General features: G+C 42.6%; 1 protein-coding gene across 5 annotated transcripts in view; it reads right to left on the reverse strand.

Moving 5' to 3' along the window:
• Positions 1-218: 218 nt before the first annotated feature.
• pcdh7b (protocadherin 7b) overlaps positions 219-21161 on the reverse strand; it is a 104438-nt gene continuing 83495 nt past the window's right edge. For 2 of the 5 annotated variants that reach the window (XM_044185027.1, XM_044185026.1), the window contains exon 3: positions 219-3946. In XM_044185027.1, the coding sequence (XP_044040962.1) occupies positions 3474-3946 (473 nt within the window). In that variant the 3' untranslated portion in view covers positions 219-3473. Of the gene's footprint in view, positions 3947-5231; positions 5251-21161 lie in introns of all 5 variants that reach the window. The other 3 variants (XM_044185028.1, XM_044185029.1, XM_044185030.1) reach the window with 3 other exon arrangements.

Raw genomic sequence — 21161 nt, forward strand, 5'->3', positions numbered from 1 at the left:
CTGAGTTTTTTGTTTCCACTTCTGATTTAGAAATTCAAAGCATCACCTTGCAATATCATAACAAACATCACATCGTCCTTATTTGTAGGACAGGGTTTCATCACCTACTGATATGCATATACTGTAAATCTGTGTATGAGTGTTGTGTCGCTCGGCACATCCTGAGGTGTGTGTTCTGTCAGCTCCTCTCCCTTGCAGCTTTTTTCCCCCACTTCCACTCCTCCTAGTAAACTGTCACATTAGCATTTTCATCTCTAGGCTCAATCAACTCTCAGCAGTCAAATGTCTCCAAGCATTTTTTTTTCTTTTTTCCTCCCTCTATCTTTCTATGATTCTATATCAATCCTAGAGCTTGTTTCATGCACAAAGAAGGTTACTTAACCTCTGATGTCATACATGTACATGAGTGGAACACGACAAAAAAATCCATTATATCATTATTATTACTACCAACAAGCAACTTTTGAATGTACCTGTACTCATTCGGTAATGCACTATGCTAGGAATGGATATTTCAACAAGATAATTGAACCCAGTGTACAATAGCCATTTGAATATTAGACTTACAGGCTCACTGACATTTGACTGGTTGTCCTCCAAGAAGCCTTTGACATCATGGGATTTCATCTAAGATATGCAAATGTATTTCAGTCAATTCTTAAATGCCACCCCATCTACTTTTGTAAGCATGTCAGCTATATTGTTTATGCACCATTCCAAACCAACATTTAATCATACCAATTGGTATAAAAAGGCACAATTGCATATTTGCATTCACTCTAGTATTTTTTATGGTTGTTTTTTTTTCTTTTTTCAGAAGCACTCTAAATATACAAAGTGGCACCAGATAAAGAAAAAAAGTAAACACATAGTACATTGTCATTTTCATTTCCACGGTTTTGACTGTAACAAATCAGTGTGTGGGATTACAAAGTAAAATACAAGATGAAGATAAAAAATTGCAAATCTCATGGTATAAAGTTGATGTAAATGAAATATGAAAGATTTGGGTTTGTGTGGTGATATAAGAGACAATGATAACATTTGATTAAGTATGAAAAATTAAAAAATCTTAACTCATGTACTAAGTTGTACTACGTGTTTCTTTAGGTATAACAAAAGCAAGCAACAAAGTGGATTTCCATGTTTACAGGGAAAACTTTTTTTGTACATTTTGTTTTACAGTTTTTTTTCTTCGTCCTTCTCAGTAAGTGAAGTAAGTTCCCATTAAACGTGCAGTAAAAAGTAAATATTTATGTATACAGTTGATAAGTATTGGAGCACTTTCCTTCAAACAACGAGTAGTACTTACAGACTATAGATTGCCGGAATGCGGAAAAAGCAGCTCCGGTCAAACCAAAGGGGTTTTGCTAACATACAAAATGTTCCATTGCATCTGATATTCTTTTGCTTTATTACAGTCATAAGATTTTGCGCCTCTGTAGCTGCGAAAAAGAAACATCACTGTTGACAGGGAGGCACAACATCTCAACATTGTCATGTGTCTGTGTGTAAGTGGTCATTAAGTGTCAGCTCGGAGGATGGTCATTAATGGATCTTTTGTTGAGACATCACATTCTTATCGTTCGGTCTCAATCCTTCATTTAAAAAAAATTCTTCATGTAATGTGTACTTAAAGCAAACTTCTCCCAGAAAGCTATTTTTGTGTGTAATGGGGGGAATGCTTCATCCTGTTTGTGAAGCTTTGGTTTCACTTTGACACCATTTTTCTCAGTGTAATCCAAAAACATCCTGGTATCTGTGCTCATACAGACGTTGCTTTTTGATTGATCTCCATTGAGCTGATTCTTACATTCGTGCTCAAAGATGCCATTGCGATGTACTGTGGAAAGCAACATTGACTAGTGCTAAAAAGGACCATGTGTGGGTTAACGTCACCTTGAAGGTTTGAGAAGAAGTGAAAAAGAAGTTGATGCTTGTTGGTATGTATACATTATGATATTTATTGCTCAGTCTATCACACAACAAAAAAAGGAATAACAGGAACAGCTGTCCTTGCAACTGTTTAAGGACCAGCGTGGCCATGTTTATGCCCTCCTAAGCCTATTATTGGTGTACATCTAGAGAATACACTAAATATAGCCAAAACACACACACTATATACTGCATATCTGGCCCATACACACATACAATTTAATTGCACCTCCATAATTTTTATCTCGGCATGCCACCCACTGTGCTTACCCAGGATTTTCAGTCAGTACAGCAGCGCCATTGGCCTCAGTTAAATGAATCTGCTTTTCTGCTTCTGTGTATGTGTGTGTCTGCATGTGTGATTGAGAAAAACAGGGCATGTATTACAACAGTACTACAACAGTAGCATCACACTGAGGCGATCTGGATATGCACAACCATGTACACACATGCTTTTCCAGCCGATGCGGTGATAGGTCATGGCTCTAAGATTTTGCATCTCATAAGAGGGTTTGGTCTCACCAATCAAAGACAAAGAACGAGAGACTGAGGAAAGGTAGCAAGACAAAAGGGAATGAGAGCAGTTAGCGTTGTTGCTGTGGTCCAGTGTTTATGTACAATGAGTGACCTTTCCACCTGTAAAGAGCCGACACACTGGTAGGTCAGGATCAGTCATCATATGGTCATCATAGTATACCAGTGGTGGTGTAGTCTGAAGCAAGGTGTTGTTCCAACAAAATCCATCCCCTCCTTTTTCTGTCCAAGAATTTCGATTTCAGGAGAGGACTCAGACAAGTATTGTTTTCTGGGCTGAGTATTTAAAGCTTAGTCTTTCCCGTCCTTATAAGATCTGAATACGGTCAAGTTTTGGTCTGCTATTGAGCAACTTCTATCACAAACAGTCAAGATGACAGCTCAGTATGATAGAGACCATAATGTCCAATATATTGTTGCAGCCACTGAACATCATGGCCACAGTGTTGCACTGTTCTGAAATTAAAAAAAGGCATAACCAGACACACTGTTATGTCATAATAGTCCACATGTACAGCTTTGTTTCTAGAAAAAACATAAACAGAAAAAGAATTGGTCTCTTTTTGTACAGTGTCGTCTTCAGGGAATGGGACCTTCATGGGGGACAGGGGGTAATGCATGCATGTACTGTATATGTAAAATGATTTGATTATTGTACAGATTGACTGTCAGGCAGCAGATCATGTCCTAAGACCCCGACTCGCCAGTAGAACAGCCTCATCCAAAGTCCCATCAATTCCCTCAACAGTTCTTCCTCCTCCTCCTTTCTTCCAGGTCATGGCCGGAATTAGCACTTTAAAAATGGTACTATGTTTATATATCCCCTTAGATTTTTCATTAAGGAGCTGTCGTAAAAGTCTTTGGAGTAAATTTAGTCCTACCTTGCGTGGAACAAGGGTGGCTAATAGCTTCTAGAGCTGTAATGGTGTTGGATAAGCAACTATGCTTAGTGTTGTATGTTAATGCCATATGTTGTGGCACAGCAGGTATCTAACCCTCCCAGCTCACAGGTACACCTCCCGTCGCGTCAGAGTACCACAGGACGTGGGCTTGTACTCCCCAGTAGGTGCCAGAGGGATCTCCTCAGTGGGGTGGCCCAGTGCCTCCTCCCCACTTCCTGGCGAGCTGTAGGAAGGCGAGCCGAAGGCCTCGTAGGAGGAGGAGGAGGAAGCCATCTTCTTGTTGAGCAGGTTGCGATTGCGGTCGCCCATCATGTGAACGGCGGTGGGGTCTCCGTTGGCCATGGCTGCCATGGCGAGGGTCTCTTGGCTGCCAGGCTGCTCTGCGCTGCTGTTGCCGCTGCCGTTGCCGCTCATGAAAGTGGAAAGCTTTGGTTGTTGGGGGGTGGTGGTTGACTTAGATGGCCGTCGCTCAGGCGACGTGCGCACAGGCATCCAGCAGGAGTCCGAGTGGCCGTACTCGTCGCATTCCCGGGTGCACTTGCCAGTCATGGCTACGTCAGGCAAGGGCCGGGCGTCTGGAGAAAGCAGAAGGAGAAAAACAAAAGTTAATGATACTGTTAGTTTCACTAAAGTGGGACATTTAATGATAAACTAACACTTTTGACTAAATCAATTTCTTAGCACTAAGTGTTTTGCGTGGTATGTGTCACATGATTTGGCTATTATGAATTCCTTCATTAGATGCGTGAAGCTGTATTTTCTCCCCAATGAGGTCATCACCACATCTGAATGTTAATGGAGAAGGTGAAAAACAATAAAAACTGGTCACGATGGTTACCAGGCACCTATTGTCACAGCTAATGTAGGTTCTGAATTTTATCACTAGTGAACAGAATTAAGCTTGTACGGATAAAATTGCATGATTTCATGCAGAACCCATACCACATGACAGAAACGGTAACAGAAAACAACAATGAAAAGAAGACTCCACTGGCTACGACAACAGCCTCAAACTAAAAAACAGTGGCGTGAATCAGAGTTGAAATAATGTCATGCTTCAAAATGTGTTTGTGCTGAGAGGGGAACGGAAGGGAGGGGGCAGCGATGGAGAGAGTAGGGAGGAGGTCAGTTTGTGTTTTTCAGTTTGCCCTGATCTAAAAGATGCACAATTAGGCCTGCTTCAGTGTGTGTGTGTGTGTGTATGTGTGTGTGTGTGTGTCTGTAATGTGTGTGGGTGAGTAAGTTTGTAAGATGGGAGCACCAACAACACCCTATTTTCTTATCTGGTGATTGACATACGGCAATCGCATTTCTGATCTAAGTAGCTTAATAGCTTTGTGTGGCTAAAGCGCCCTAATATCCTCTGAAATCCACTAATAGAGGTCTTAACCAATTACCTAGCTGGGAGCTGGCCTCAGATTAACTATGTCTACTGTATTATTGTGGAAAGCAAATTATGTGCTTACAATGCTACACAAGGACAACAGGTTTGACAGATACCCTACTGTTAATGACTACTGTCAGACAGTGCAAGAGTTTATTCCAGTGCAATATGTGAAAGATAATTATCCCAAATACAGCAAACAAAAGCTGAGTAGCTGGCTCATTATAAGACAAAAACTGTGAGGAGTGAATGAGTCTACTCCAGAGCCCTGACCGAATGCTTAGACATTGCACAGTGCCAGAGTTAATAAGAGTGCCAATGTTATAGAGATGCTATGTTAGATGTAATTTATTTATGACCTGATGCGAAGTATGGCAAACCAAAATCAAGCAAAAGCGAGGGTGAGTGCAAACCAAGCCAAGCATGCCTTTGCCCATAGTAAAAAGAAAAACAAAAGAGTTTGGACCATGGCTTACTTTTAATGCTCTTTTTCTCCTGTAAAAGAAAAAAAATAGAACAGAAATCACTCTTTATGTTTTGCACTTATGCAATAATATATATATATATATATATTCTGTATGAGAACCCTTGAGCAACATTGAAACTGTAACTAAAAGACACAACAGCACCAAAACAGTGTTATGCAGAGCGGACACATGACTGAAGACACAATGCAGCTGGGACGAGGACAGCAAAGAAAGAGGAGATAGAAAAAACAGAATGAGAATCCTCTGTAGTCCTACTGATTTGAGTTTTTAATCAACAAATGAATCACTTGTTTCACTACGAATGCCTTTCATCAAAACATTCAATATTACTTCCAGAGTGCCATTCCTGTGCTGCCAGAAATCTTATTTCTACTAAATACCTATTAAAATACATTTTCATGTCACAAATTACCTTTGCAAAGCATCAACTAATGATTGCCAGTCAATATATAGCCAATGCCTGAGGGAGCAACTGCCACATGATAGAAAAATCTAATAATTTTTTGTCATTAGTGAGCCCAAACAACTGAGCAGTTCTGTTTAATGAAATGTAAATAGCTAAATAAATGAGAAGAATAGCAAGAAAATAAAACAAAAATAGAGAGTTGCAGTGGCAATCACAAATAGCTAACATGCCAGCTGATGCGATGAAAATGATAACGGTGGCTATGGATCATGGCATGGAGAAGAGACGTCTTTGTCTCCCTCTTCCTCCTTTTCCTCTGACTCAGCTCGACAAACACAGCCATCAAAGAGACAAGCTGATACCAGGTACTGATTGTTTTGCTCATTTACACCTACAATTGAGCCATCAGGCTACCCACAATGCACAGCGGCTCTTGCGAGGCCTCTGCGCCCTGCTCCTGAATGCTCATCCAATTGCCTCCTCACCCCAGTCAAATTCAAACTCCAGCTCTCGTGGGTAAGCAGCCAAACTGCCCTGCACGCTGAACTACTGCTGAGCTAGTTAGTGGGCGCGCTGTGTGTTGTGTGCGCTGAAAGGAGGCTGATTATTTCCTAGCCATGGTCCATTGACTCTGCAGGCTTGCTGAAAATGAAGACGTTTCCAGCTGAGCTAATGAATTGGGCTGCTATATCAAAGCAAAAATGCTCAGTTTTTTTCTCTTTCCTTCTTGAAAACTGTCACCTCCCCATGAGGTTGGGCCATCAATATGAGTAATTTAAAACCACTTAAATCCATCTGTCCTGTCGCTCTGGACAAATAAGTTTGCTAGAGTCGGATTCAGCCTGGACGAGTACTTTTACCTGATGGTTTAGGAGTAGCTGTAAGTAATGCTCAATTAATTTTTAATGTCCACTCATCCATCAGATTATTATTTATTATTTAATTATTTATTCTAACAAGAATAGAAAGAAACATCACTCTTCCCATTTCCTTATAAATCCTTGCTAGCTTATTAGATTCAAACTTTACTATAAATCTAAGAATGCAAGTCGGCAGACTAAAAGCAAATGCATTACAATATGGCTGGAAAATAATCAGTTGTAATTGTTTCAAGTACTTCTATGGAGAAGACACGCAACATTGCTTCTAAGCATGTCCATAGGCCCTTTCAAGACCCAATTCAGGAATCAGGACGTAGAAAATATCTTCAAAGAAAAGCCCTTGGAGCACACACAGCACTGTAGCAGGCTTTTGTTACATATTCACAAACATCCAGCGAGCCCACACTATCAACCACAACATAACACAATACAAGTGGGTCACTCTGCTGTGTTAAAAAGCCTCCCTGCAACACTGAGAGTTGAACAAGGAGGCCCTCCATCCCAGGTTATGTCCCTGGGGCTCAGGCCTGGTTATTTGGGGATCCAGAGCCAGAAAACAGTGGCACGGTCTGGGTGCCACAGGCAGGGCCCACTATCTCCGTTGCTGGGTGAGAGGAGAGCTTTCAGCCAGGCAGGGGCTGGTCTGCTCACTGGCCCACAACACAAGCCATTAGCCCTCTTTTGCATTTACTCAAAAGAGGCGTCCGGAAGAGAGCGAGAGGTGGATCAGGGAGTGATTGGCAGATGAGTTAGAGGGACACTGGGCAGAACGGAAGAGCAGCAGCTTTCCCTGAGATGTAATTCCACATGGACAAAAGTCCTGCGCTGCTGAAGTGATGATTACCCAGTGAGACACCACTCTAGAGCAGGGCTACGAGATATTTGTGCCTCATACTGTGTCTATAGTGGAGACGTTCTTCATTTGTGCAAGAAAGCAGGCTGAAAGTGGGCCAGTGGCTGCACTGGTTGAGCTGTGGCTTTTCTTAGCTGGCCTTAGTCAGCCACCCTATCAGCTGACTAGCTTACACTGTGGGATATTTCAAAGAACCTCCACTGCTGGGGTACAGTAGCAATTTGATGTGGCGTCTTTAGCACTCGCTAAGATGTTGCAGTGGTAAGAAAAAACGGAGACTGTCATAGCTTCTGGGCATATGCACGCTAATGTCTGTTGCGTGGGCATTTCTGGGCAATTACAGTTTAGTGTGTTTGTTTGTGTCATAGTACTGTACACTGTTTTCACTGTAGCATGTCAGTAAAGTCCACTTGCCAGTCTGCATTCATCTACGTCACCAACGCTTTCACTTTTGAGCCGTGTCGTCCCCCGCACCATCACTTCTTCCTCTCCATCCTCTCTCTATATTTCGCTATGAACCACCGCCACACAGACTGAAGCTCCGTGACCTTTTGCCCTCTTTTTTTCCGGCCAGCAGATTCAACCCAAACAGCTGAGGCATTGGGAGGAAGGGATGGAGGGAGAGATGGGAGAAAAAAAATTACTGAGAGGGAAGAGGACAAAACAGAGGTGATGTGCTTGCATGCATTTTTGTGTATGTGACTACACTGTGTCTTTGACAGACATTGCAGTTGGCTGGACAGCAGATAGGGGTCAGAGCAGAAAGGGAGGAGGAGGGCACATAGGAGAGGATGAATACAGGGATGATGAAGAGAGGGAGGGATAGATAGAAAGAGAATAAAGGAGAGAGAGAGAGAGAGAGAGAGATAGAATGTATGTGCTGAGTATAGCAGGGTCAGGGCATGGGAGAAAGGAAACAGCAGATTGAGTGGAGAAGACAGCATGGCTGCCTCTGGGCCGTTACAGGCCAAACACACTGCCAAAGAGAGCAGCGGAGAGGAGAGAAGAGGAGACAGGAGGAGAGGAGAAAGAATTGAGGACATTAGCAAAGACAGGACAAGAGAGGAGAGGAAGAAAAGACAGAAGAGGACCACGGGAGGAGAAAAGAGTAGATGTACTGTAAATAAATCCTAATAATGTGCTCTGTGTCCTCTCACATATGCTCACATTAACTTATCAATCCAATTGATTTAGCCTGTTTAAGGTTTCAAATTATCTCTCTAACAATGAAGTCCTGTGTGCAGGCAGATGCCAGGCTCTGCTCACCTCTCTAGTAACTCAATCTAACATACTTCCATCACATTCCCTACATTAAGAAAACTTAAATAAAACACTTTAACTTAATGTGATTTGAGTCAGCCGTCCACATGGTCCCAATTGGAAGTCAAAATGGAACATCTTCTCAATCAAGACAAGGAAAAAGAAGGTTTTCAGGGCTTGGGCAAAAAGGCAGGAGAGGGCGCCTGTGTGAGAACAGTGAGTCTAGCTTGGAAATGGGCTTGTGATTGCCTTGCACCCTTCATCAAAGGCCTCCCTTTACGGACAGATCTATTTCGCACGGCAGAGCAATCAGCGTGAAGATGACAGTGTACATTGCCGGTTGTCATACAGATTACTCTGTATGGCTGAGGGAGGGAAAATGAAATATTTATCCTGAAAAACCAGCTGTTGGAAATAGTCAGGCCTTCATGACAAAATAGGAGAGGGGAAAGAAAGGAGACAAATGAAAAGTGATACAAGGAGACGGCAACAAAAAGAGACAGAGATAGGAATGAAACTCAAACCAAAAACAACACCAAAGAGAGCTAGCGTTCTCTCCGCAGTTGCTCTGCAGCCGTCTTTCTTGTTTCTCCCTTTCTACTCATTCTCGCTTCTAATAGGGTCCCACTTAATTAGGTGAAACTTGCCGACTAATTATGGTGTAAGAGCGAGTCTCCCCGTGTTTGGCTGTCTCGCTTTGCAGGGCCCCTGTGGCATCGCCTCGCAGCTGAGAGGTCGTCAGCATCAAAGACAGACAGACACTCGCTGAATACACACACACACACACAACTAAAGGTGGCTGTGGGGAACGAAAGGAGGGAAATGGAGAGAGTGAGAGAGAGAGAGAAAGAAGAAAGAGGGAGAACGGCCCGAGAGGAGAAAATAAGGTGAGGGAGGAAGTGTTACTGGGACAACGGAGCGGCGAGAAAAAGAATAGGTGCTAAATTATTAACACTGTGACTGTGCGAGTTCAGACAGAACAATATCCACAGGAAAAAGCGATATTTGTCTTTCTCTTGCTGAGATGTTTGCCAGACAATTAAGGAGGGATGGAAGAGAGAAAGATGGTGCAAGGGGAAATGAGAACAAAAGGGGAGTCCTGGGGAGCGATGACCTTTGAAAATGCAAGTCATGGCGTGCACTGCCAGCAACGCCATTAATTGATGGCATTAACTGATGGCATTAACGTCAGCAGTGGAGATTTTTTTTCAGTGGCACAGTAAGTTAAATCCAAACCTCAAACATGTAACCCCTGTTGGTCCAGTTAAGATCTTGTAAGCGGGAGGCCAATTTGATCGACGGAGCAGAAAATAACAAATTTTCCGACTCCCTTAATTACTCTTCTATACATAAGAAATTACTATTTATCCTTAATGCTTTCATACAAATCACATCCTGTTCATGAGCCACATTTGCCCTTTTCTAACACCAGCATCTTTCCACGTAACCTTTTCGCTTTAGCAGTGCTGCTTATAAGGCCAGCTGGAGGAATGCTGTTGAAAGTGGCAGCAGGTGATCTATTCTCTGCCTTCTGAGCTTCTTGAAGTATTTACTGCCTGGCAAGGGCAACTAAGGGAAAAATCTCGAACCCCTGCCATGCCTCAAGAGAAAGACTCAGTATAAAAAATACACATAAGGCCATCCAGTAGTTATAGGAAACATTTTCTAGGCTATATGTAGGTAGATGATGACATCACTTCCTTTTCATTATTCCTTTTTTAGCTGCTGCTGCTGTCCATATGCTAACTAGCATTACAGTAACACTGCAGGAAGGCATTATGGGTATGATATGGCTGCTTTTCTCTTCCAGCAGGGTCAATACTCTTTCTGGAATAATGAATGTACTGCGGCCTGTTCCTGAGGTAATTAATTGAGGAGAGATTAACTAGCATAATTTCATTCTGGTGACGATCTCTCAGCCAATTATCAAATGCGGCTTGCACTCTCCCTCCCCTCTGCACACGTCCTCTCTCTCTGGGTCTCTACCTCTCTCTGCCCATTTGAACAGTCAGCACTCAAGCCCATAAGTAAAGTGTCCCGGCATGTCACGCTCCCTCATTCATCTCGCATGCATACACGGGCTCACATGCATGTGTGGACGAAGCTTCTCGTACAGCAGGTGGCTGCCATGGTTACTGGGAGCATGTTTTCTCTCTCTCTCAGGTATGCACATGTAAATGCAGACACCACAGACCGTGTCCTTAGAGCACTTCTGACCCCTGACCTCATCTATAAGTGGGAAAACAGCAGGATGATGTGGAGAGGAGAGAAGCAGTGACTCATCCACTCTGCTAATAAGAATGATGGTGCTGGCTTCTTGCCACACACGCAAGACTACTGAAACGCTTAACTGAAAAATACCTCCTAAATATATTCAGAGATCCACAAAAAAGGGGATTTCTCATCAGGTTTTCATATTATGCTTGAAGCGTGACACTTATAATGACCTTTACTAGCTACAACAGCTCACTTCTTTGTATATGTAATTCATTTATGCCCAAAATAACACCCAATTACAGTATAAAATAAAGCACTGTGTCTGTTTTCTTCAGCATGGCACTCTGCGCTTATACATAATACTCTGGAAGACCTGTAAGGATTAGCATTAGCCGCTCTGCTATGGTGCACACAAGCAACGCTGCTAGCATCCGATAAAACAATATGGCAGTCTCAGCTCATTTTCACACCACACAGACACTGTGTGGTGGTAGCAAACCTTGCATTAACCATACAGCATGTGTGGAGCTTGTGTGTGTGTGTGTCGATGCTCGGCATTCCCAGCCACAGACAAGAAGAAAAGCACACAGCAATATTTTAAGACAAACACAGAATACGGATGAAGGGGCGGTGGGTGTGTAGAAAATGGTAGGGCTTACTGAGCTACTGTGAGTGTGTGAGTGAGGGGTTAAATCAGTAAAAAAAGTGTGTTTTTTATTGTTTATTATTCCTCTAAATTCTTTCTCTCTCACACACATACCCCCCCCCCCAGTCTTTAGAAAAAGTGTCATTGCTTCTTCTCCACTGTTACTCTTATCGCACACTCCCAGGCACACTCACACAATAGCCAGTTTTACACCATTAAATGGTTATTTGTCAAAATACAATTTCGATTAAATCCTCCCTAAAATAAAAAAAAGAGAAAGAAAGAAAGAATCTGTGATTTGTGCTTTTTGCCGATCGTACTAATAAGAGAAAACATCTAAATGGTTAGGCATACTGTAGGTCTACATGGTGAAAGAGGTAAGGATTGTCTGAGGGGTAGATTTCCGAAGATGACTTGGGGTAGTTTAAAAAATATAATTGCAACTGGGGCTTTGGTGGAATTTTTTTATCTGATACTGTAGGGGAGCAGACTGCACAGAACATAGTTCAAGTTCAGCACATGTTCAGCCCTAAGCAGCATATTAAATATGACGCTTTAACAAGAAGTATTATACCACTTGGCAAAGACACTTTCTCTTACACTAGCAGAAAATTTGCATCAGAATTTCATTATGTCCCTTAAATAACAAATAATGTTGTATTCATGCATTGCATAATTTCAGTTTGAAAATAAAAAGAGCACCAACCCAACTCCTTATTTTTGTATTTGCAATTAAAGAAAATCCAACAAAATATAAGAAAATAATCCAACAGTCTCTCCTCCCAATACATAATGTACTCTCTCAGCACCTGATGTCTAAAACAACGGTTCCACTTATGATAAGCAGTTAGCAGTGGCAGGCTAGCTAGTTAGCTTGTGAGTCAGCCAAATAACACCCACTATCTACCATGTTTGTCATCCTGAGTGTAGCAATTAGCTCTCAGCTGCTAGCACGTTTTAGGCCAGAACGAGCTGAGCCCGGTGAGTCACGACCTTTATGGAGAGCTAGTGGTGGAAATGTGGTGGGGGTAATTATGCTGACCTGAAGGGACGGGCTTTCAGTTTTTCAGCATGTAGGCTCATAAACAGGCACAGTGAGCTCCACTCCAGGGCAGAAAAGGCAAATTATCCAGGGGCCCATATTTTCCAGAGGTATTAGTTTTCTGTGTTTCAGCAGGTTCACAGAACATGATGGACTCTCATGTTCTACCACAAAACTCTGAGGGAAACTGAGCTGATCAAGTCCTGTTGATTTAGGTGGAGAAATACTTATAATACTACTTACTGTTTACTTTTCAAATAAATTGTGTGGGAGTTGTGAACATTATGCACATTAAAATAATGACACATTTAAAATCTCCTTTCCAATATGGGACCAAAAATATAACAATAATCTAGTTGGACTGTGAAATTAAAAAGCTGCCTTTAACCCTTGGGTTTTTTGTTTGTAGTCTTGGTCATCTATCTTTCCTATCTGCCATGATGATTTTTTACTCACAAGCTTAATTATATATATATATATATATGAGGGGGTGACCAAACAAGCGATCAGACAGGTTTTGGAGAATTTTCCCTTAAAACCAGACAGAACAACCCACTGGGAAGGTTAAAAACAAACTGCATCAAATGGCTCTACACAGTGCAGCCTCTTGATGAAAGTGCTAAAAGGTTGTGCCAGTCAGCAAATATGTTCTCCAGCACCTCTTTAATGTATCATTGAGTCTGACCAGGGTGCCTCTGCTGTGTAAAACCTCCCACAAAGTTCAAGCATTCAAAAATGGAAGCAAAGGCTCCTGTGACAGCATGATGGCCTCATCCTACATAGCAGACATCTTTTGATACATCTAGCAGGCCTCAATTTGCATACCAGTCAAACAAAAACATGTTCAGATATACTGTGTAACGACAAAATGTCATCATATATTGGGCTTGTTCTCACTAGGAGAGGCTTGGGAGCTTGGTAAGAATTGTGATCTTTGATTTCTTGAGTGCCTTAAACTCTATCCAGCGCCACTCTTGCTCAGGCAGAAGCTCAGAGCGATACAGCCTGATAACGCCAAGGTGTCCTGGATTATAGACTATCTCACAGATAGGCCACAGTTTGTTCCCCACCCGGAGCAGTATATTGGATTTGCTGCTGCAGAGAAGCACTGTGCTGTCACCTTCCTTATTCGCTCTCTATCTTTGACTTGAGACTCAACTGTGGGTCACGCCACCTCCAGATCTTCTCTGATGATTCCTCCATTATGGGATGCATCCGTGAGAAATAGGAGGAGGATGTGTATATGAGTCTGGTGGGGAGGTCTGCTGCGTGGTGTAAGGAGGACCATCTGCAGCTGAACATTTGTAAAATGAAAAGGCTTACAAAGAGGATTTCTGATAGATGAGATCTACTGACACCTATCGTCCTTGAGTTTTCACCAATCTCTGTCTGTTCATTGTTTTTCTTTGTAACCTTATTCATACTTTTCATGTCTCCATCGTGTGTTTTGAAGTTGACAGCATTCATAAGAACAAATAATATTGCATTTACATATTTTTCTGTGTTACCCGTATGCATTAAATATGCATGCATGTGTCAACGCAAGGGCATGCAAGCTGTGTGTGCACTAACCACGTCCTCTCCCTATCCCTAAGAGGTTTCCCATGTTGGGTCAAATTATGCAGCGTGAAGAAGCAAAAAGCCCATCTGAACATTTTCACTATCTTTTCCTCCTTGCCCTGCTTCACCAGCTAAGGGGGTGTCAGCGACAGTGGTACACCACATCTTAAACATTCATCAGTGCATGATTCTGTTTCCAACAACAAACGCCACAGGGAGACAACAAGGCTGTTTTCAGTCATCACTCAAAAGTCGCTTCCTGTCCTTGAAGCTCCAAATCTAGATTTGAATGCAAGTGGAGACTGGAAAGCAAGTTTCACGTTAACATTCGCATGTATCACACGGATGAACAAGAAAGGGAGATGATTGGAAGTGAAACCAGCCCTGGATTCAAGTCACTAACCATGCCCGTCTTTCAACCCACAACACACACCCTTCTTAACAGGCCAGTTTAGCAATATAGAAGTACAGCACCATAGCTGGAGCCATACACAATGTTTTATTTAAAGCACCAGGGGCCCAATTTGTCACTCTGGCGGTCTCATCACAGGCGAACATCCTTTATGAAATGCACTTTTCACGCTGCCTGTCGGAGAGATCAAAGTAGCAGCAGCCTTGCCCGTTTCTCCCTCTTCAGTTTCCCTGCTTCGATTCACACTGACAAAATGAGTCAATTTAAACCAAATGGATCCCCTATCAAAATAACGAGAGGGAGTGAGGGAGATAGACGGGGAGAAAGAGATTCATATCGTGGGTGGGTGAGGTTTAGACAGGTGGGCAGTAACTAGGGAATATGGACACTCAGCCTCTCTTGTGTTGACTGAAAATGGTTGGATATAGGACATCAATGCCATCAATGCCATCAATGTATTAGAGTTGAAGTCACTTTTCAGCTAAATGGAGTAGATGGTCAGATCTAGTGTGTAAAAATTCAGCGTGTGGTAGAAAAAGTTTAGTTTCTCAGCTGTTTCTATGAGAGACACATTACATATGTGGCCTGCGAGGTCATTAAGCCATTGTCTGATATTTAAGTATGTGCACTATTTCTGGTCTAATCTAGTCATTTTATACATTGTGTCCATTTTGACAGAACATGGGGTCTCAGTTTTTGTTAAACATACCGTAGAGGTGAATTTCAATAAGTAGTAATATCTAGTTTAGCCTGTAGGAAACTACAATATCATTGGAAAATTTGTATCCCCTCACTTTTGAGCAAATTCTTAAGGAATTTAAAACTTTAAGGCTAGCTTCACATCTGAACAATTTTTGTTTATCTTATTGATGTCTCCACAAAGTTTCAGAGGGCATTTGGCCATGAGCTAGAAGTTTGGAGCAGCTGCACTACATACACGGAGCCGGTTAAGACTGTTTTCAAAGCTTTTATTCTCAGCAGCCAAAAGTTGTAATGCAGCACTAACCTGGCATTGATCAGCAATCCTTGAGAACCCCTGCTGATATTTGGTTCAAATACCTTAAAGACACACTTGAAGATGGTTATTTAATACTTGAGTTCAAAAGCCTTGTGTTCACCTCAACATTCTGTACTCATATGATACTCAAATTAATTTAACATTACATGACACAGAGTACGTAACATAACTTCACTGTGCCTTTTCTGCCTAGCCTTTGAAGCACATAAAACATGCTTCATTATTCACCCATCTTGACAGGCCTATTTCCCCCCCACCCCCCTCCACCACCTCTACCCCCACCCCCTTTTTAGCAAAGCTCTCGACCAATTGATTTTTCCTCTTTGCCGCTGTCTGCTCCCCCCCCGCCCTTGATTGTAATGCTTCTGGGTGGTGGGAAATATTTATTCACATTGATCGACGACGGAGCTGATGGGTCTTTCATGAGCGTCAGAACTCAAACTGTTTTTGTCCCACCGATGTGTCCAAATATCAATCACCAGAGGGAGAATTGCGGGCTGGACTGCAGATTAGGGCAATAAAGCCCCAAAGGCCAGACTAATTTTCCTACAAGAGAATAGAGAACAGAAAGATATAGCCCAGTCTGACCCGTGATGGAGTGTTTGTGTATTCTGTTATGCGTCCTATGAGCTGTCGCTGCTCAGACACAGTGTTTTAAGAGACAAATAGAACTTTTCTACGAATGATTGAAATAGCAGCTCCAGACACGGACTATATTCGGCCTGGAGGTGCAAAGTCGTTTGGGTGCTGTGCATGACGCAGTACTGAGGGCTAGAGGGAGTGCTCCGATGATAACTCCTGTATCTGCACGGTCTCCATTAAAAATGCAGCACCGACAGGATATTTTCCTCATCAAATTTTCATAGCATCAAGCAGTCTCGACAGCCCTGTCTTACACACACTCACACGTAACAATGATGAAGTTCGTAAAGCCTATGTATATCTCCCTTTCTCTCTGAGTGAATGCAGCATGGCTTATGTGTGAGGGATGCAGGCAGGGTATTGTGCCATGGTTCATAGACAGTGGTTTTCCTTGAGGGCCTATGTGTGCTATCCCCCAGATGCACATCTTCAGCACTGACTCACATGTGTGGACGCACACGTACACCAACATCAGTGTTTACTAGCTCTCCTGTCTGAACACAAAAACACACAGAAACATGAATTGTGCCCCAATGAGGCTGAATTATTATTTTCACAATATTGAAAATAGATCTCGAAGCTGCCCTTGTACCTAGTGACAAGTTGTCATTTATGCCTAGAGCACAAAATGTATACTATATGTAAAATGAGCAACACATATGTACATTTAAATAGTCAGCAGCCCACACATACAGTACTGTGCAGTCCATTGACATAATATACAGTACAGTTGGCAGCCAAACTAGTAAACACATTATGTCTAATCCTCATGAATATCACAACCTGATCTGACTAAACTGCTCTTTTCATATTTTCATATTCATATTCTGCTGTCACATCCAAGATAAAAGCACATCAATCCAGCAAAATAAAACTCTGCGAATCCCCGTTCCACCAATTGCTGCATGCAAGGTCATATGTAAATAGGCTTCCCTTGCAGCAAGGGAGACAGAGGCATCACCATCCGTGTCAGCATCATAAAAAATGGCAAAAGCCGTGTTTGATAAATACGTCTGGTGCATAGTCGCACACATTCCCTCGGCCTAAGCAAATAGTCTGTGAGGAAATGTAGAGCTCTGGAAGTTTCAGCTCCGCACAGGGGCAATGAAGATGTACACTCAACACATCGGTCACTTCACCCTCATTATCACCCTTACAGTACATACTGCTGTGTTCTCTTGTCATGTGTGGAGACCAGAAACAGGCCTGCGACTCAATTTGGGCCACATTAAAACTCTTATCATGGAGAAAGCTTTCAAGGAAGAAGTTGTAGTCGTTGTAAAATGATATTAAACTAATAGTACTGGATTTATCACTTTCTATGCACAGAGCTAGAGCAAAAAAAAAAGAAGCTAAAAATCCTTTTGATGACTCCCAACTTAATCCCAGCAAAGCTGACAGAGTATTTGCTTTCTATCCAGTTCACTGGTTGAAAGATTAGCAATATCTCTGTCCTTTTGATGAAAAGAATTCACCAAGAATAGGACAGAACAGTTGAGACTACACTAAAACATATACAGTGAGTGATTGAGTCATATGAGGGTCTGGTGCTATGGAAGGGTGATACCTGATGAGCCTCAGATACCTTGGAAAAAAAAAAAAAGTAGTTACTTCCTTCGTTTCCTCTTGAGAGACGAATGGGAGGAGGCTCGCTGAGGTGGAGTGTGCAACCAAATTAAGGGAGAGGGAAACATAATCAGTGAGTGGTAGAGAGAGAGTGAGAGATGCAAGTGTGTATGAGAGAGAGAGAGAGAGAGAGACTGGTAATATGCTTGGGAATTTATATATAATAAGGCTCAGCGCTCCTCAATAATATCACCGCTTCACAGAGTCCTCTGGGAAACATGAAATGTGCCGATAAAGGATGATGCCTCCCTCTGACAAACGGGGTGTGCTAAAAGCGCTGTAGGAAAAAAATAACAGCCACGTGCCGCCGCCATAGCTAGCACACATGCTAATGTGCCCCAGGCTGCACTTTAAAGAATTATTCACTTTCTTCTCCTTATGCAGCGATTCTCCAAACCTCCCCTCTTTAAGGTCACCCACGCTGCACACTTATTCAGACTCCAGCTGAATAATGTCAGATTTATTCACAGAGTTGTTGGTGGACAAGGGCCATGCATTTAAGAGCGTTCCTGTTTGTGTTTTTTTGTGTGTGAGCATTTAAGCCTGTCCAGCCATGTTGAATATACATAAAAACTGCAGTAAGATTTGTCATGGCACCACAGCTTTGCCTCTTTGAATGATGCCCTTGACCAAAAAGCAAGAAATACATTCACAATAAGAGGCAGTGTTTACTCCAACTGTACTGTAGGTAAATACACTATATGCTAAAAGTATGCAGACACCCAAATGTTACACCCATATGCAGTAAGTGATTTTTCAGTTTTTAACAGAGGGGATGGCCCATGGTAGCTGTGCTCTAAAAAGAGAGAGAAAAGTAGACAGTGGAAACAGAGCTTTTAATCAAGAATGGACAGACTCTTACATGTGCAATCTTCCCACAGGCAGTTCAAAACCAGTATGTCTCACAAGTTCTGAGATCGTGGCAATTATTAAAAGCAGCAATGTGAAGCACCACTACGAGACAAAGCACAGAGCATCTTTTGAGCAGGTTAACAAAGGGGATAGATTTTGGTCATTTTGCGATGGCATCCCCCCCTCGTCCCCCCTCAAATCTCCTATTGCCCATATGTGATTGATGAACATCTTATTCCAAAACCATGGGCATTAAAATACTACTATAACAGCCTCCACTCTCTCTGGGAAGGCTTTCCACAAGATTTTGGAACCTGGCTGCAGTGGTTTGTTCCACATGGGCCTTGGTGAGGTCAGCCAGTAATGTTGAACGATGCTGTCGATGTTCCAATTCATCCTAACAGATGTTTGTTAGTGTTGAAGTCGGGCTCTGTGCAGGTCAGTCAAGGGCTTCCATACCAAACTCTGAGAAAACATTCCTTTATGGCTGTCCCATTGTGCATGGGTTCATTCATGGGTTCATTTTTCTTTTACTGACTACCTCCAGATTGTTTCCTTTTTATTATGCACAAACATCAAAACTTGAACAAGGACATCTTTGGCAAATACTGTTTGGGCTGGCTGCATGTGGAGCCTGATGCCGACTCCTTTAGTCATTAGCTTTTTCTTTCTCTCTTTCTCTCTCTCACACACACACACACACACACACACACACACACACACACACACACACACACACACACACACACACACACACACACACACACACTGACACTTGGGAACTGACAGTTCTTAACACTAGTCCAGTATTTGAAAAACAGCACCTGACCAAATGGTACACAAAATGTGAACAGAGGTGTCCACATACATTTGGCCATACACTGCAGTTTTTTTACAATATAAACAAATGAGTACTATCAGTTATATTTAATTCTAAATTAGTGAATTTCTTGTATATTACTTTTCCCAAGTTTTCCTGAGTTGCATTTAAGTGCAACCCTACTCATGTGTGTCAAACCCAATGTGTTCACGTTGACACCAACACTGCTGAAAAAGGCTCCCCCTAACCTGTCATGTCCTGTCTAACAAACAGAGAAAGACAGCCTCTCACTCTGTTGAGTCCTATGACATTTACATACCACACTGCCTGGTAGTGTAGGAATCACCCTTAGGCTGTACCAGGCCTTGGATTTAGGACATGCACTTTTTAAGCCCCCCCTCCCCTTGTCACTACCTCACCAGGACCTGCTCACGCTTGACAAAAAGAACCCCAAACATGTACCTTGCTCCACTGCCGCCAAAACGGGCTGCTGGCTTTCAGACGGGGGACACAAAGCGTGAAAGGGAAAAAAAACATGGCCCATATCTCCCCTCCCTCCCTCCTCTCTTTCCCATCTGAGCAGACATTGATGTTCACATTCTTTCTTTCATGGCAACTCTGTCTATCAAGGCTCACCTGCTCTTTTGTCTTCACTAATCCGTTCTCTCACGCTTGCTCAATCTTTCTCCATTTTTTTCCTTCAATACCTTTGGATATTTCCTCTTTGTTGTCCTCATAGTCACCCCATTCCCCCACCCCCTCCCCACTACTCTCATTATCTGCCTCTGTCTCCGCTGATCGGCCAACGACTCCCTATTGGCAAATTCATGAGATTGATCATTTTTACACGGGTGGGTGGATTTACTAAAAGGGCCCCACTCCTCTCTTCCCCGATACACGGCTCCTACACAGCGCGCTATGTGGCACCCACACCCCTGCCAGTAAGACTCTGAAGCCCTATCACTTAACATGCACTGGGCTCAACTCCCAGGAGGAGAGAGAGAGGCTATGGGAGATCAGGAGAGAAGGAGAAGAAAGCGGAGTATCATCTGAGCGGAATACTAATAAAGTGCAGCACTCAAGAAAAAGGAATAGGGAAAAGACAGTGGCGGCGTTCTGGTGCTACAAAATTACCACTTAATTTGATTCAATACTGTAGCATCTCCGTTTTCTATCCATCTCATATCTGTGTGCATGAATGTGTGCGTCAATTGATGGGAATATGTATACGACTGGAATTCTCCACGTAAGATATTCATACCAATATATATGTGTGTATGTGTGTGAGCAGAAAGAGAGAGAGGTTGCATTAGCATGATTAAAAGGACAGTAACAAATGACTGCTGTCTCAGAGAAGCCATGTGACTATCACAACAGGATATAGGCCAAGTATATCAAGGCGCACACTCCCTTGTGATTTGATGTTCCTTCTTAAAGAGAGATGGAGTGGCGGGAAATGAGCAGTGAGGGACGTTAAGAAGACACACTACGCAACATCTTATATGTGACAACTATGAGAATTTACTTGATTGTATATGTTGTGTATTGTATTTTAGGAGACTGTGTGAGTGTGTGTGTTCAGATGCATCAAATATTAATGGGCACATGGTCGCTGGTGAAGCATCATTATCACAATTCCTTTTGGGGGAAGAATACAGAAGAGAGAGTTTCTTTCATTGCTAC

The sequence above is a fragment of the Siniperca chuatsi genome, linkage group LG22 (genome assembly GCF_020085105.1).
Source record: "Siniperca chuatsi isolate FFG_IHB_CAS linkage group LG22, ASM2008510v1, whole genome shotgun sequence".
Classification (NCBI taxonomy): domain Eukaryota; kingdom Metazoa; phylum Chordata; class Actinopteri; order Centrarchiformes; family Sinipercidae; genus Siniperca; species Siniperca chuatsi.